Below are 16522 nucleotides of genomic sequence, written 5' to 3' on the forward strand. Positions count from 1 at the left end.
GACTGCCACAGAGCAGGTTCAAGGAGACTCAGTGATGCACAGGAGATATAAGCAGGTCGTCACTCATTATAGGGTCTACATGTTCACAGTCTGTACAAGAGAGGAAACCCTCTGTTCAGACTTTATGTACTATCATATCCAATGAGTTTAGTATTCAGCAATATTATCCCTATCTAAGTCTGATAGAGGCCAAAATCAATGTCAAAAATGGGAAGAAAATTAAATCAACTTTGTCTGAGTCATGTTTTCTTATCACGGTATCGCTGCTCCTAAAAAGAAATGATTGTTATTCTGTTTTTATGTTGAATTCTTAAATCAAATGTGTTTGCTCTCCTCAAATATGTGGTGCACAGTGAATATAAAAATCTAATAACAAGCCATTGTGCTGAATTGACTTTTTTTATGCTTCTCTTATCTGTACATTGTTGGTGGAACACAAGATGAGAGTTGGGAAAAAAAAAAAAATCAATGTGGCTGCTGGCAAGTAAAGAACATTATGTATGCTTGTAAATCCTACCACCCAAAGAGCTTTGTTCAAAGGGTTTCTAATACTAATCACTTTTCAGACCATTGTGTTTTCTGAAATTGATGTACAGCACTTTGACAAATGGCAGTATACTAATACACATCAGTAAAAGATCAGTATTGGCTGGAAGAATCAATTCATTGATGGATGTGTCAGACCGAATTGACTCTGACATCTTTGTCTGTCTTTTTCTATCCCTTGTAGGTCAAACTGTATCTGACCTGTCGAAGGAGTGGAACTGCATGGGCAGCATGGGGTGTGTCTTCAGGGCAGGGTCTGGGTGATAGGGCGTCGGTCCAGACTCCTGTCCCAACTCCCCACCATCGACCGGCGCCGCCACCAAGCTCTTCAGGATCTCCTGCATTTCAGAGAGAACAAACCGGTCTGCTTGTTTAATGGCTTGACTAATTCTTGGCTCTTTTTCAGCTTCTTTAAGGGGGCTTATCTGGAAGGTAGACTTCAATATTTCTTAAGTTGAAAAACATTATTGCTACTGAAGAAATCCAAAATGAGAAACTACACCTAAACATAACTTTTACTTATTTTTCCAACAGTAAATGACCACTGTATGTGCTGCTATTCAGACAAGGCATTAAAATTGGTCTCAGGTGATCAAATCACAACCTAACAGCTAAACATACAGATGCCGCTTGATCATCCAAACCACATTTGAAGGTGCTTTCAATAATGTAGTGTAAATGCATGCGCTTGTCCTGACCACATTCATCTATTGCATCAGTGGACATATGTATGCATTTAAATATAAAAACATACTACATACTGGATGCAGAAATTGAATCCTAAAGAAAGATTCTGAGATGCATGCTGACCTCAGAAGCTTATCTGGATATAAGCAGCCAGGTCTAAGTGGAGATCACACAGACCCACCTTCACATTGATGCCTTTGTTTGTTTGGCTGATGCTGGAGATGGATGAAGGTGGGGCTTGGCTGGAGTTGGGGGTGGAACCGGGGTTGTGGGGAGAATCCAGAAGGCTCTCCTGTGACCTCCTGACGTCAGACGACAGACTGCACAACAGATCTGTCCCACCTCCCCCGCCTCCTCCTCCTACATCTCTGTCTCTGTCTCTGTCTGTCTCTCTTCCCACCAGGCCAAGGCCGAGCCCCAAACCCATTTCTGAGCCATTCAGGGATCCGGCCACATGGCCCTCTTCTCCGATGCCTGAGTCCGTGTGGGGGAGGCCCGCCCGGGGAGAGTCATCCACAGGGGTGGGGGTCTGTTTGTCACGGTCAGAGAAGGTTGTGGATGGGTGCTCTGAGGAATTGAGTAAGAAATAAAAAGATGAAATGTGATCTTATATGGGTAACGGTGATATAACCGCACAGAAATAGAATATCTTGCAATGCATTATCAATATATTACATAACATATTGTCTGTTTTTAGTATTATCAGCTATTTCTCCTTGCTTGTAAGCTTTTATCTCTCTGCCAAGTAACACTCTTCTTTCCTCTAATTGTCTCATATTCTTGACAAAGGTTTTGTTGTTTGCCTGAAGCCTGTATTCACAACAACAACACTGAGTCATGGTCGGCTCATCCAAGATTCTCCTCTAATGTTGAGTATATTGCCGCAAAAGAAAAAGAAGAATCACCTGTACTGGTTGGGGAGTTGATCTCGTGGCGGATGCTTCTTCCTGAAAGGCTGGTGGACCTGCCGATCTCTCGCTGGGGTTCAAGAATGTCCCGGTACTTAGATACCATGAGAACGGAGATAAAGTAGACAACTGCCAGCGCCAGAAACTGAGCCTGCTTACTGTCATCCTACGGCAAAACAACACATTTTATTTAGCAAAAACATCACTCAAACAGCTATAAAGGCATTTTTTCTTTACAGTTGTTCACACACACACACACAGTATACACCAAAAACACAGACACACGCTTACCACATCTCTGAAAACCACAGCTCGAAGCCGATTGATGTCTACATCCTGCAGGAGTCTGTCTGGATCCTGCTAAATGTGGAAGGTAGAATGTCAAATGTGGTGTGTCATACATATCTGTGCATTTGTGTGTCAGATCTTAGGTGGTGTGTGTAGTATTGTGCATATGATTGATGCGTGTATGTGGTACCTTGCTGGCGGTGGAGGCACTGTGGAGGCTGTCCTGTGACTTGCTGCTGGTTAAAGAGGACTTGCAGCTTCGATCTCTCTGTCTCTGCCTGCACTCCAGACAGTTCCTCACTGCCACACAGCACACTGGTGGACAAAGAGAGGTGGAGAGGAAACCTGTAAGTATCACATACTGGAGAGGGTTTTTACATTTCATAGCATTTCTAAACAAAAAAAAAATAATGAAGTGGGTATGAATCCTGCAGTTTTTGGGTTTCTTTTATTTGACAGACCACAAAATGAACATGCATTATAAATTGATTACATCAAATCCCTGTTATAGACTGGCAGCTTGGACACAGTCTTCTACTGTTGCTCAGCACCTAAAAATATTTAATAATAAGCAGGTACACGAATTGGTCCAGGTTAGCCTCAGGGATGGAAAGATGCTAAATAAGGGAAATATTGACTGGATTTAAGCACCTCCATTGCAATGCATACACATTTTGGGTATCTACTATCAACAGCAGTGCTGAATCAAATAGTTCATTAACCCATTAGTCAACTGAAAGCAAATTCATCTATAACAATTTTCGAAGCTATTTATTTAGCAAAAGCTGTTTTACAGCTTGTAAATGTGAGGACCTGCTGTTTCTCTCAGTTTTATATGATTGTAATTTGAATATCTTTTGGCTTTGAACTGTTGGACAAAAGGGCAATTTGAATATGTCACTTAGGCTCTGGGAATTGTATTGTTTTGTTTTGTTTTTTTTACTATTTTCTGACATTTTAAATGATAACAGATTAATGGACACAATAATCAACAGATTCAGTTAATGAATCTGTAATGAAAATTGTTGTTAGTTGCAGGCGACTGTGTGTGAGTCTAATCCCATTGTCAAAATAGTTTTGGTCAAACTAGCACACACCCAGTCGGAGGCATTGCCTCATCAGCCCTCCTGACGACATGTTCTTCTCGGCTTCAATCTCGCTGAAGTTGAGGGAGCTGGCGAACACCAGCACATCAACCATGGCCATGAGACGAGACAGGAAGGTGACCGCCGTCTCGGAAGACATGCCCTGTGTCGCCTCGATGTTCTCCAGCTCCGTCTGGAGGAAAGGAGGAGGAAAAAACACACAAGCTCGCCAGTTATTCAGTGATAAAACTAGCATGTAAACACAGTGAAGTGGATGCTCTCTCACTGGTTTTAGGAAGGTGGTGAAATAGTATCTTTTTTTTTTTTTTTTTTTTAAACAACAGCAGCAACTTTTAGCAGACTGATGCAGCATGACCACAACCTTCAGTTTCATGCTGAAGTAAAATACATACTTAAATGATGAAGTCTTGCAACATGAGGTGTTCTACACAACATACAGGAAATACAGCCTGATGACACACAGGTAATGGTAACAGTGGGATAGTGACAGTAGCAGTGTGGCCTATTAGCAATAACAGTGCCAGTGTAGAGACAGGTGAAGTTAGCCTAGAATATATTCCAAAGAAAAATAAACAAAGTCCCCTTATGGTCACATCGACCTAAGTATTTGATTACCAAATTTTCAGCATATCTACACTGAAAATAAATCTGAAGGCAGCATGGCAGGGGTCAAAACAAACCAAGTGTTTGGTTTGCTGTGTCTCTGCTTCAGTAAGCAGCATGTGCAGGGCTGTGGAGAGTCGACAAAGTGCAAACATCTAGAGGCTCGTCAGAGCAAGTGAGCACAGACATTTGGGGAATAACAGACACACAAGGTGAGGACGAAAGGGCTTGGGTTGGTGCTCTTAGCTCTTCTGGTGATGGTGGGAGATTCAGGCTCTTTACGCACCTCTCCCCCTGCGCCTCCTCCCCCAGGAACAGGGGTCACCTCCTCTCCCTTTGACCCCCTCTGGGGTCCGGCTCCTCCTGCCTTCTTCAGTGTTGATACAAATGGGACAGGCTTAGCAGATGCAACCCCCAAGGACTTTTTGAAAACTCTCATGCTTTTTCTCTTATATACTCTATGCTCTATTTTCACCTCAAAATATACAGTATCTTCTCACTCTAAATTTCTCCTTATTATTGGTTCACCTCCTCACCTTTTAGTCTATTCTATCCCCCTTATTTGTATAATATTCTAACAGTGTTAGAATATTACAGTATATCTTTAAGAAATAGACTGAGGCAGAGAGATTAATGCACACTGACAATATATACAAACAGTATAAGGGGGAGTATTGATTAGCAGCAAAGGAGCACAACAAATAGAAACACTATGGATGTCAGACAGGCAAGGGTTAGTGTCAGTCACAATGGTAAATAAACCAGAACAATGTATTAGTAGAATAGAAAGAGAGGAAGAAACTGCAACTTACAGTGTTGGCACTACTCTTAGAACTCTGCACATGCAAAAAACAGACAAAAACAGAGACAAAAAAGACAAGAAAATACACAGAATACATAAAACACAGAGAGGAAAAGAAAAAAAGGAAGATAATTAAAATAAATAGTTTAGCAAACAATTAAATTAAATAGATTGTTAATTAAAAGTATTAGAATAAAGGTTAAATAAAGATTTAAATGCTATTCATGAAGTGTTAGATTGTTAGACAGTTAAATATATGGAGATACAGATGAGAGGAATCCAGAAAATGTTCTTGAAAGTTTAATTAGTTTACCCATTTTTTAAATTCATGGCCAAACTAAACAGAACTTTTTGCATGTAGAAAATTGGACCTTTAATGTTCTTCAAGTCATTTTTGATCTATCATGATTTTATAGATTAAAATGTATTAGATGCAGCAAATTCTTTAACCTATTCAATCATGCAATATCAGCTGCCCTGAGCATGGGTGTCATCAGGTTTATCAAGTTCTTCAACTCTCCCGTTTGGCCTTAAAACCCGTGTTGGGCCTTTGAAGCAGCTGTTGACCTGCAGTTTTCCCTCCTACCACAGAGGGGCGGAATAGAACCACTTACAGAAGGGGAGGTGGCAGCAGACAGGAGAGGCAGGATGCCTCCACAGGCGATGATGATGTTGTCCACCATCTGAGAAATGAGGTGGATGGTGTTGTGCACGAAGATGATGTTTTCATTGCTGTTCACAAAATCCATCACCGACTTGGTGGAGTGGCTGAAAGGAAGATAACTCATTGAGAGGTGGACTGATGTTGCAAAAATTCAGTTTGAAAAATGAGACATCAAAGGTATCACTTAGTTTTTTGAAAATCCTGACTTTGATGGCTCACTCATAAAAAGTAATATGTATGTATGTGAGCAAGATGCCTGGCAAAGAAGACATAAGTGCTTGTAGCATTAGCTTATAGCTTAAAGATCTCGCTAACCTCATTATGTGCCTGAATTGCATGAAAGAAACAACACGAGCCCTGTTTCTCACCTCCTCCACACGTGCACATCCGTCTCCAGGGCGAACAGCAGGTCAGTGAGCAACCTCTGGTGCATGGGAGACCACTTGAATTCTGGGATGCGGAACATTGTGGTGCGTGGGCCGGGGCTGAACTGCCTGCGCTGCTCCTCCGTCATGGGCATGCCTCTAAAACCCAGATCAACACGCAGGTCCCGCTCCAACTGGGCTGCACTACGACCATGAAGGGCCTGAAACAGGGAGGCGAAGAGCCAGTGAGCCAGCAGAGAGCTTTCAGTACATCTCTTACTATAATATAAAACTTAGGATACATTAACAATCAAACAACAAGATCAGACACACACTCGCATAAACACACCTGAGTAGTTGCAGTAGTTTGGATCTTCTTGGTGTCCTTGTCCTTCCCATCATCCGACCTCTCTGTATCAGAGGTCGTGCTGGCTGTGTCTCCCCCGGTCTTAAGCCCCGCAGCCTCTCCCTCTGCCCCGGTTGTGCCCTCTCCCTCTGAGAAATCTGGTCTAGAGGCTCCCTGGATCTGGGTTTGGCTCTCAGCCTCAGCAATTGAGCTGATGTCAGCAAGAGGGCTCTGGATCTTGAAGGGCCCGTCCTCTGGAAGTTCCCCGGAAGTGTGGCTCTGTGTCTGTGTTAAATCAGAGCTGCAGCTCGTCATGTGGGCCAGGAGGCTGAGGTCATCACTGGCGCTGGTGGTGGAGTGAGCAGGTACTGGGCCGGATGGAGCAGGCTGGTCTGGACTTGGTAGTACAAGGGGATCTGTAGCTGCTAGAGCTGGAAGCAGCTTCTCATCAACCTGGAAGAGATGAATGGGGTAGTAAAAAAATAGAGGAACATTAAGACATTAGGACAAGTCTGCAGTGAAAATAAATCTGAAGGCAACTTTTTTTTTCTTTATGGATGTAGAATGACTAAGAAGGACATAATGTATTAAGAGACAGAACAGTGATTGATTAGTGGGATTATTTTCTAGGTCAGCAGGGGAAGATGTGGCTCCACAGATAAGATTTTAATTAATCAGAGACAATAATTTTCATATGACATCCTACCTTGCTGAAGAGAAATCCATTGTTGCTCGGGACACTGTCTTTCTCATCAGCCAATGTGATGAGTGGCCCCATGTTCCCATCATCCTCAAGGTTGACTCCTGAAAGCCCCAGGCTTGACCCCATCCCAACCCCTGACCCCGGTGTGTCATCTTTAGGCGCCAGATTCCCATTTAGGTTCTGAACTACAGCGCAGTAAGCACTGTCTAGGAGAGAATCCACCTCCACCAGAGGTCCATTCTCCATTCCTCCTCCACTTCCTCCACCCACACTTCCACCAAGGCCTTCTGGAGACAAGTCCAGATCATCCAGCTTCACTTCCGTGGCCTCTACCTTCTCTGCTTTAATGTCCACCAGCAGGTCGTGGACCTCCACCCTCACCCCTGGACCAGCACTCTGCTCCCCGGGTGTCAAGGCTTCTCCGTTGGGTCGTTTCACTGTGCCTTCTGCAAGGAGGTTGCGTGAATCACTGCCAGCTCCCTCGCTGTACTCGGCCTCGCTCTCAGGTGTCTGTGTCTGGGAGTTGTCGTCAATCTCCAGGTTGCCATTGACGACAGGGGCAGGTGTAGCAGAAAGGCCAGAAATGGTGGAAACTGAGCCTTTCTTGCCTTTCTTCATGTTTTCCTCCTCCTGACGCTGGTACTCTTCATACATTTTAGCCAAGTACTCCTTGTGGGCTTCATAGGTCACCTGTGACAGATTTTAGGGATATAATTGGTTATGTGATCATAACATAAGCACTGACAATAGTGGAACTTCACATCAATAACTTCTCCACCAGGTAGTCTTTATGGAGCTCATAGATCATCTGCACCAAAGGCTGGATGGATAAAACTGGGACACCAGCCTAACAGGGCTATTAGACCATCATCCATAATGTCTTCTCAATTTTGTACAACTATGATAAAATGGGTGAGTTAAATATCCACCACTGAACAATGAACAGAGTGGTGATCAATTATTGAAAATAATATCTCTTATGAATTATATGACCTTGCAGGTCATTGAAATAAGAATCATGATTAACAATAGTCAATATGTACAAATCAATACTTTTGTCAGCCTTTAAAACAGCTTCAGTCAAAATATCAGTTCCTGCAAATCAATATCCTCAGTAATATATCTTCAATTGTAGTGCAAAAGATTTTAAGGCTGTTATGGTAAAGCAAATATTGATATTTTCAACATGAATCATACCAAACAAAAGAACATAATGACGTGCAGTATGACTAAAAGTGTCTAAAAGGAAAAGAATATTCCCCATCAAACTACACAAGCTTTCTCTACAATATATCATTTATTCATTTATGTGTGATCATCAGTGGAATTTAACTTGTTTTTGTGCTTTTTACTTGTACTTCTAGTCTGCTTCTACAGGATTTACAAATATCCCAAATTGCTTTTTAACAGCCTCCGAAAAACTGGCTGTGGTTTGCATCCAACTGTGAGCTTTGCACAATTTACAGTGACAGCGATTGCAACAGTGTGAGAATGTGGTTTTCTGGTTGAGAAAAAACTTTAGTCATGTAACATGTCATGTGGCTTCATGGTATTCTAGCCTATTGAGGCTCCCTTTGGTGGGGGAATTAGTATCACTGTTTCTACATAGATACTTTTTCTGTGTTTATTCAATATCAGAACCAAGTGGTGAGTCTAGAAAGAAGAATTTTTGGGTCATAAACGGAACTCGGATATTTGTCCGGCTATCGGACGAACCATAGCACTGAAACCGCTTCATAAGAGGTAGCAAATGACCTGAGAATTTAGACTGATTCAAACAATGTGGCTGTCCTCCTTTTGTTAGATTTGAGTGCTGCATTCAATACAATTGATTTTGACATTTTAATCAATCGACTTGAGAAATGGTTCCACTTGGCAACATAATTAGTCATCATAATGTCAAATATCACTGATATGCTGATGATACACAACTATATACAGTATCGCTCTTTCACCAGACAACCCCAGTTTTTTAAATGCTCTTTTACGTGTCTCACTGCTTAAACATTTGGATGAGTGAAAAAAAATTTGAAAAAAAAGAAAAAAAAACAGAAATTCCAGCAGAAAGGCAGAGACTAGAGTCAGTGTTTGCCAGCCTGTCCAAGCAAATTAAAACACACATTACAGATCTCTTAGGGATTTTAGACTCCGATCTTAATTTTATTAGCCATTTTAACAAGGTTGCAAAAACATCATTTTTTCATCTGAGGAACATTGCCAAAATTAGACCATTTTTAACTCAGAATGATGATGAAATGCTGATACATGCTTTTATTACAAGCCGCTTAGATTATTGCAGCTCTCTTTTTAATGGTCACCCTGAAAAGTCTTTAAGAAAATTACACTTAATTCAGAACGCTGCAGCCAGGATTTTGAGAATACAAAAAAAAAGAGATCACATTATCCCTCTGCTCACATCACTGCACCGGTGACCTGTATCTTTTAGATTTGATTTTAAAGTCCTTTTACTTACCTACAAAGCCTTATATAATCTAGCACCTTCATATGTCAGCGACTGCCTTTCATTTTATGTCCTAACAATAACTCAGATCTTCCACTGCTGTTCTTTTAGAAGTTCCTAAAGTGTCCCATAAGAAATCTAGTGAGGCTGCTTCCAGTTTTTATGGCCCTAAACTGTGGGACACCCTCCTCTGGGATCATAGAACAGCAAACTCCCTTAAAATTTTTAAAAGGAATTTTAATTTGGCTTTTAATTTAGGTTAACTCCCTCTGTCCCTTCATCCAGAAGAAGAAGAGAAACAGCAATGCAAAGAGCTGTTTAATAACAATGTGATTAAGACAGTTTTCCTGAAAAATGCATATCCAACTCTCACCTTGGAGTGTGCGATGGACAGTGTGTCAACCCACACCCTCCAGCCTCCCCATTCGTATTTGATCGCGTGGTAGAGCAGGATTCTAAAGATGTTGTAGACCATCTCGGTTATTTTCTGCTCCTCAGGGTTCTTAGGGTTGATGTATCCAAGGGAGAACATCCAGTCCTGCCACACGGAGCACTGCAGCAGGCAGCTGGTTCACAACACAAACACTCTATGTGAGTAGGGCTGCAGCATGAGCACAATATAGCAATCCCTCTAAGAGGCAAATTACATTTTGTTGAATAAATGCGAATTTAGTCATTTGTGTGCTCTTACCGCCGGTTTTCGCGGCTGTTACTGAAGAGTTTTATCATATCGGAAAGAAAGAGTCTCCTGACTTCCATCAGCTCAGCGCTGGGAGAGGAGTTCTTCAGCAGGGTGGCCACCACCTTTAGAATCACTGGGTGGGAGGTAAAATCAGGTAATAGGTTGAGAAAGAGTGTAGGAGAGAGTAGGAGAAGCAAATATATAGCAAAGTATATTGAATGAGAGAGAAAAATGTGAGGGAGAGGACAGTGTGAGGCAGATTAAAAAGTGAGAGATGGCAGTAGTGTGGTCTTCTGAATTCAGGCTTTGTTGTTTGTTTACTCGCATTAAAGCAACCCTGCATTATTGGCAGAACAAAGAATACAGACAGACAAAGAGATGTAGGCTTCACTGCTCTGAACTTACTGGGATTCTGGATCTTGATGGTGGAGTCCGGCTCAGGGTGGGGTTTGTGGACCACCTGAGTGCAGACCTGCTCTGTCAGAATCTGCACAGACAGAAGATTAACAGCAGTCAATTAAACGCCACAACAATCGCTTGAATCAACTCAAAAGAGGCTGAAAGGGCATCCCTTCATGTCATCGCTATAGTAACACAGCATGTGCCGCTTAGGCGCTGACAACCAATCACCTACCTCGTATAGAGTGTTGTAGGTGGTGATAGAGACGGTGTTGGTGTGCATCATCAGCCTCTCCCCCAGCAGTGTGAACAGACTGTGTGTGTGCATGATCTCTACCTTCCTCCTGCAGGGAAACACACACACACACACACACACACACGCACACACACACACACACACACACGCACACACACACACAGCTTGCCATTCATAACAGAACTAATGACAGTTGAAACTGACATTGATTGTCACCGGCCTGATGACTCTCTGATATTGGCAGGTGGCACCATGTGGCCCTGTCAGTTACGATGGGACCAAAGAGGACGAGAAATGAATATCAACAAGAGAAATTAACAAGAGACATTAACAGAACAGCAACACGGCAGGAGTCACTGCGGCAACGTTCATATGGCTGCAAATTATTAACTTTCATTATTAACCTTCCCAGTGGGCACAGATCGTGTCTCTAAGAGGCTTTTAACTTGAGATGCTCAGAAATCAGGGTTGACACTACTGCAGACTATGGCGTATTTAATTAATTACTAACTTTGAGTATTTTTTAAACTGAATTAAAAAGAATAATGGTCATAAGAAAGAAAAAATGAAGTTAGCACAGTATTTACTCATATATAATCCATGAAAGTAACAAATCATTTAGCTCCCATTATGGTTTTTTAAATTTGATTTAACAGATTTAATCAGTTACTAATTTTACTCCCTTTTAACAAGATAATTTCATTTTACATACAGCACAGTAACTGTCCGATTTGTCTGTTTGAACAAATTACATTTAAAATCAAACGGAAAATCTATAACTAAGGGCATGATGATATAATATACTTAACACAGAAATTACACAGAATTAAATGTCAGGGTAATTATCAGGGGGCGTTGTTAATGGAGTTGCCAAATTGTCAAATTAATTTGGTTTTCTTCTTTCACTTGCTAACACATCAGCGCAGGAGGCCTGCCAGGCCACTGTAGAAGACTTATGAGTATCTGCAGTTTGACTTGTAGTTTGAGTTGTTGTAAGCAACTGTCAGAAAGAGACTGATAAAAGTGTGTTTTTATGAGACTGACTATGAGACTCTCATCCACAACAGCTCATTTGTGGTCAAAGAGATTGATGAACCATTAATGCAGTTTCACTCTACTTTCAATCAGATATGAGAGGAGCTAAATGCAATCATGCATATACTGTATGTATATAAAGAAACATTAATATGAACAGCAACACTGTACACTCACAAAGCACAGTAATGTTTTATAATGTATGTGATCAACAATACCATAAAACAGTTGTTTGCTCTGAAATCACAACTGTAGCAGAAGTTATCATTAAATGACATGAAAATCGGTTGTGTTCAATAGATACAGTATAAACATTATCTAACACTATTATAAAGTATATTTAAATGTGTTTCAAAGTAGAAATGTTTGGCTGTATGTAGCATAGCGTCCACTGACTGGAGTTTTATTCACCATTTAATTACCACCGGGATCGATAATTCATTTCCGTAAGTGTTGAAGTGACATGTAAACATAAAAAGGCAGCCCTACAGGATGTTTAGCTGGAGCAGATGCTAAGTAGGTGGGGGACTGAAGGTGCAAGGCTCAGGTGCAACACTGCAGCCTGCTCCCATGTCGTGCAGCAAGAGGCGTGCAAGTCACATGGGATGAATAAATCCCACAGCATTCACTGCTGCTCATCAAGGTTCCTCCTCCCTGCCAGTGCACACTGTCAAAACGATTATTCTGCCTGGACATGATGATGAGAACATTACCTTTACGTAAACACAAACAGGCAGTCCCTCGAAGGCTCGCTAGAAACTACACTGCTGTAGATTTTCTGTTGTTTTCTTACTCTCAAACCTAAATGTTGTGAGAAGCAAAAGATTTCCCCATCTAGGAAAATTTGATTTCAGTGATTCACCATTTGCTGAGCACCTAACATCACTCAAAGGAATGTACCAGATAGAAAGCACAGAGACAAAGAGGTACTGACTTGTGACCTAGGTGCTTGAGGAAGTAGCCCAGGACTTTGAGGGCTTGGACCCGGATACTCTCGCTTTTAGAGGCCAGGAGCTTGCAGATCACCCTGTAAGACAAACACACAGCCAAACCAATGACATGTCAGTAAAGGAATTATAATACCCTAGATGTAGGCAAAATGTAAAAAATAAAATAAAATAAAATAAAGCAAGCAAACAAAAAACAAACAAACAAGAGTTTTCAGCCACAGTAAACATCCTCAAAGTTACATTAAGCAACACATGTGCTGACTGAAGCTTTTTTTTTTTTTTTCAAATGTGTGTACTCAGACATAGAAGACATAAAAGTAAAAAACTGAAGAAAACACCACAGTGCTAACTAGCTCTCCGGCAATAAAAGAATTACCATAGCAACCAAAAAGACATCCATGTGTACTTGTGCTTTTTAGGAATTACCAGCACTGTTTCAATCCATCTTTGAAAATTCAGGCTGCTTGGTAGAAGCTATCCTTCAAAAATATACTATCAATATTCTAATTGAACATAACATTTTTTTGCTCATGAGACAAATCAAATGATAAAGACAGAAGCCAAGAGTTTTATTTCTCACAATAAAAACCAGAAAAATACATTGTGTTTTATAAATTTCAAATCCATAAACTCTCTCCCTGCTTTTAAAATCTTCACTACTGAATTTATAAATTACTTTGAGTCTCTAAAGCATATCAATAATTGGAAATGTGCATATGTTTCAACTGCTTTGGGAATTATTTGGTGTTAATTATTATAGCTGTCAGGTATGCTCTAATTTATTTACTTTGTATCTCAATTTATTTTGTCTATTAATACTAAATAAATTTTTTTTTTACATATTGTAATTACCATTGTTTACTTGTTGTAATAAGAATACATAAACAAACAAAGGTATTAAAATCACATCTGGTGTTGCATCTTAATATGTGTGCTTGTATATGTGGGCAACATTCACCTTATTCCATTTCTCTGGTCAAATGCAGGGATCATGGACGCCGGGTGTTCAGACATGAGAGCAACCAACAGCTGGAGCACATCGTGGATATTCTCATCCTGCGGAGAAAAGAAAGCACAGTTGAACAGGTGAACAAAGGAGAAAGAGGAAGTCCGGTGAAACAGACGAATAGAGGGTTAAGAGGACAAAGAGAGTTGTAGGGGTGGACACGGAGGGGGGGGAGGGGGACTGCGGAGGAGCAGGTGCTATTTGAGAGCAAGAATAGATATAATTGTAACAGAGGAGTACATTCTGTTCAGTCCATTGTTGCACCATTTTTCATGCTGTCACAGCGCCGAAGCTGACTCACACTCTCTCTCTCGTTTAAGTGGACCGTAACTCCAGCCCACAAATTATAATGCACATTTTGCCACCAGCGCCACTGCGCCGCTCTCGCTATCTCTCCGTCTCCCCTCTTTTGCCCTCTCTCGCAGCGCCCATGTTAACACACAAGTTAGCATTTACCTCATGCATGGTCAATAGGTAGTTGAGAATGCTCTGCAGCTCGTCCTCCTTCACGCCCCGGTCCTGTGAATACCAGACACGGCATGTTTTACCAAAACATTCATGATCCATAGCTGTTTTTTTACATGTTATTAACCTCAGATGATTCATTAAAGTCGTTAATTCTGTCCTTGTTTGATGTGTAGGAGGAAGAACCTCACACACGTATAAGTAAATGCAGGAGCAAGCACGCACAAAACACAAAAGCTACTGTGCTACATTCAGTCTGCTCATCTATAATGTGATTCTCCACACACACACACACACACACACACACACACACACACATCTTAGATTAAGCCAGCGGTCACCAGGAGAGAGAAAAACAACACAGGAAATAATAGAAATAAGTGATTACTATTGTCTATCCCTGGAACTTAAATGTGATGAAAAAATGGTTATCAGCGTTTTCCAGTGTACCTTTAGTATGAGTTGTTTGAGGAAGAGCAGCATGAAGGCTCTGAGCGAGATGATCTCCTTCTGGGATGGCCGCGGTCCATCTAAACAAACACGCACAAACAAAATAATAATTTCCTGTTAAAAATCCATTCTTATACACGATAATGATCAACCAAATAAGTCTGTGGCTCAGTCTGAGTAAGCCCTACTGTTTACTGATATTAGAATTTATTAGGCTTCCTGGGGAGCAGAGAAAAACATGGGAACACACACACACACCAACACACACCAACACACACACACACACAGTATGATGGAACTGCAAACTGTAAATCACTGTCATTAACTCCAGAGGCAATTTGGCAATCTGGATACTTTATAGTTGCACTAATCTGACTGATTACAGCAAAGAAATGGCAATTTACTAAAAAATGATTGATGGTCCAAATGATCCAAACCAAACAACCAGTGTAATCCACTGTTTCTATTCTAAAGCTTTGGCACTTGATCAGTTGTTTGCTTTGGTGAGCTACGAAGACATAATCAAGTTAAAAACACAAAAGCATCTGACGCATAACGCAAGCGATTTTTCATGTGAGTCTGATGTCATTGCCGCTTTCTAAAGGGTCTGATGTCTTTTACCATTTTGGGGCATTTAGCTCCATTTTGCCGTGATTCATGACTGTAGACTTCCATTACCTTTAAGAGCCACAGGTTCATAAAATGTTGCTTTTTCCCACTGTTGCTTTTGGTCATTCTGACATTTTGGCTGCGTTTAGCAGAGGAACAGAAACTATGGTACAGTAGCACTTTTTTTTTCAGAGGAGAAATTACAACTCAGATGTTGGCATTGCATTCTCATTGATGTAGTTGTATTTCATTCTTTTTTGAGGTGTTTAATGTGTACGTCAGATACACTGGAAGCTTATGGCTCTGATGAATCGGCTCGAAACGGCTGCCAAATAACTTACTAATGGAATATAGTGCCAAAGAGTCTAAAAGATGCATCGATTTAGATCGAAGCAAGAATGATATAAGAGCCACCCTTTAAAAAAATAAGGGTGTTTTGCCTTTAGTGGTCCCAGTGGTGATTTCAGCCAGCAAAAGCTGACTTTATCCCTTTCAGAGTCATCCTCCATCTTCTCCAACTACTCTTCTGCAGATGTCATTATCAAACAAACGCTCAATACACAATAAAACTCGCGAGCTACCTGATCTCATCCAAATTCTACATTCCCAACAGAGGTTTCTTGCATTTACAAGGCACGCTCCGCTGTGTCAGGATGTTTGGGATCATTTTATGTGAGCTACAAATGGAGAATACTGCAAGTGCAAACAGTATTTATTGTAAGCTGAATAAAATGCACCTAATCCACTCTGAACATTTAAACTGATATCTGACTCGTGGCTGCTTAGCCAGCGGAAGTAAGCTAAGGGAAACATAAAAGACCGCGGGTGTGTAAAAGCGAAGAAGATATGAAGCTTCTCCCTCCAATTCTTTGTCACGCTCTGTTGGCCTTGAATCGTATGAGTACGTGCGTGACTCAGTCTGTTCACCTGCTCTTCACAAAGCCAAAAACATGACACTGAAGCGATCCCTTGTGATCAATCATCCTTATCTGTCAAGCTGGTACATGTTGGCGGAATGGTGACACTCGCCATCCATCACAATTGTGTGTCAGCTCTGTGTCAAACAAGTGCATGGGTGCACCAGGCGAGCGTGTGCAAGTGCAACCTCCCGTTTTAAGGGTCTTTTGTTAACAGAGGATTTGAATAAAGCTTACATTCATCTAAACCGCTTCTCATTCGCGGCTTTAATTA

General features: G+C 41.2%; 1 protein-coding gene across 15 annotated transcripts in view; it reads right to left on the reverse strand.

Moving 5' to 3' along the window:
* nbeaa (neurobeachin a) overlaps positions 1 to 16522 on the reverse strand; it is a 99572-nt gene that overhangs the window by 24294 nt on the left and 58756 nt on the right. For 7 of the 15 annotated variants that reach the window (XM_044370436.1, XM_044370434.1, XM_044370435.1 and 4 more), the window contains exons 14-33: positions 14723 to 14802; positions 14264 to 14326; positions 13760 to 13857; positions 12786 to 12878; positions 10796 to 10904; positions 10567 to 10648; positions 10171 to 10294; positions 9853 to 10045; positions 7022 to 7708; positions 6319 to 6768; positions 5973 to 6190; positions 5555 to 5708; positions 4951 to 4974; positions 4425 to 4508; positions 3527 to 3707; positions 2620 to 2744; positions 2433 to 2501; positions 2139 to 2307; positions 1415 to 1800; positions 748 to 884 (exon numbers count right to left, since the gene is read on the reverse strand). In XM_044370436.1, coding sequence (XP_044226371.1) covers positions 748 to 884; positions 1415 to 1800; positions 2139 to 2307; positions 2433 to 2501; positions 2620 to 2744; positions 3527 to 3707; positions 4425 to 4508; positions 4951 to 4974; positions 5555 to 5708; positions 5973 to 6190; positions 6319 to 6768; positions 7022 to 7708; positions 9853 to 10045; positions 10171 to 10294; positions 10567 to 10648; positions 10796 to 10904; positions 12786 to 12878; positions 13760 to 13857; positions 14264 to 14326; positions 14723 to 14802 — 3526 coding nt within the window. The remainder of the gene's footprint in view (positions 1 to 747; positions 885 to 1414; positions 1801 to 2138; positions 2308 to 2432; positions 2502 to 2619; positions 2745 to 3526; positions 3708 to 4424; positions 4509 to 4950; positions 4975 to 5554; positions 5709 to 5972; positions 6191 to 6318; positions 6769 to 7021; positions 7709 to 9852; positions 10046 to 10170; positions 10295 to 10566; positions 10649 to 10795; positions 10905 to 12785; positions 12879 to 13759; positions 13858 to 14263; positions 14327 to 14722; positions 14803 to 16522) is intronic. The other 8 variants (XM_044370439.1, XM_044370438.1, XM_044370440.1 and 5 more) reach the window with 3 other exon arrangements.

The sequence above is a fragment of the Thunnus albacares genome, chromosome 13 (assembly GCF_914725855.1).
Source record: "Thunnus albacares chromosome 13, fThuAlb1.1, whole genome shotgun sequence".
Lineage (NCBI taxonomy): Eukaryota > Metazoa > Chordata > Actinopteri > Scombriformes > Scombridae > Thunnus > Thunnus albacares.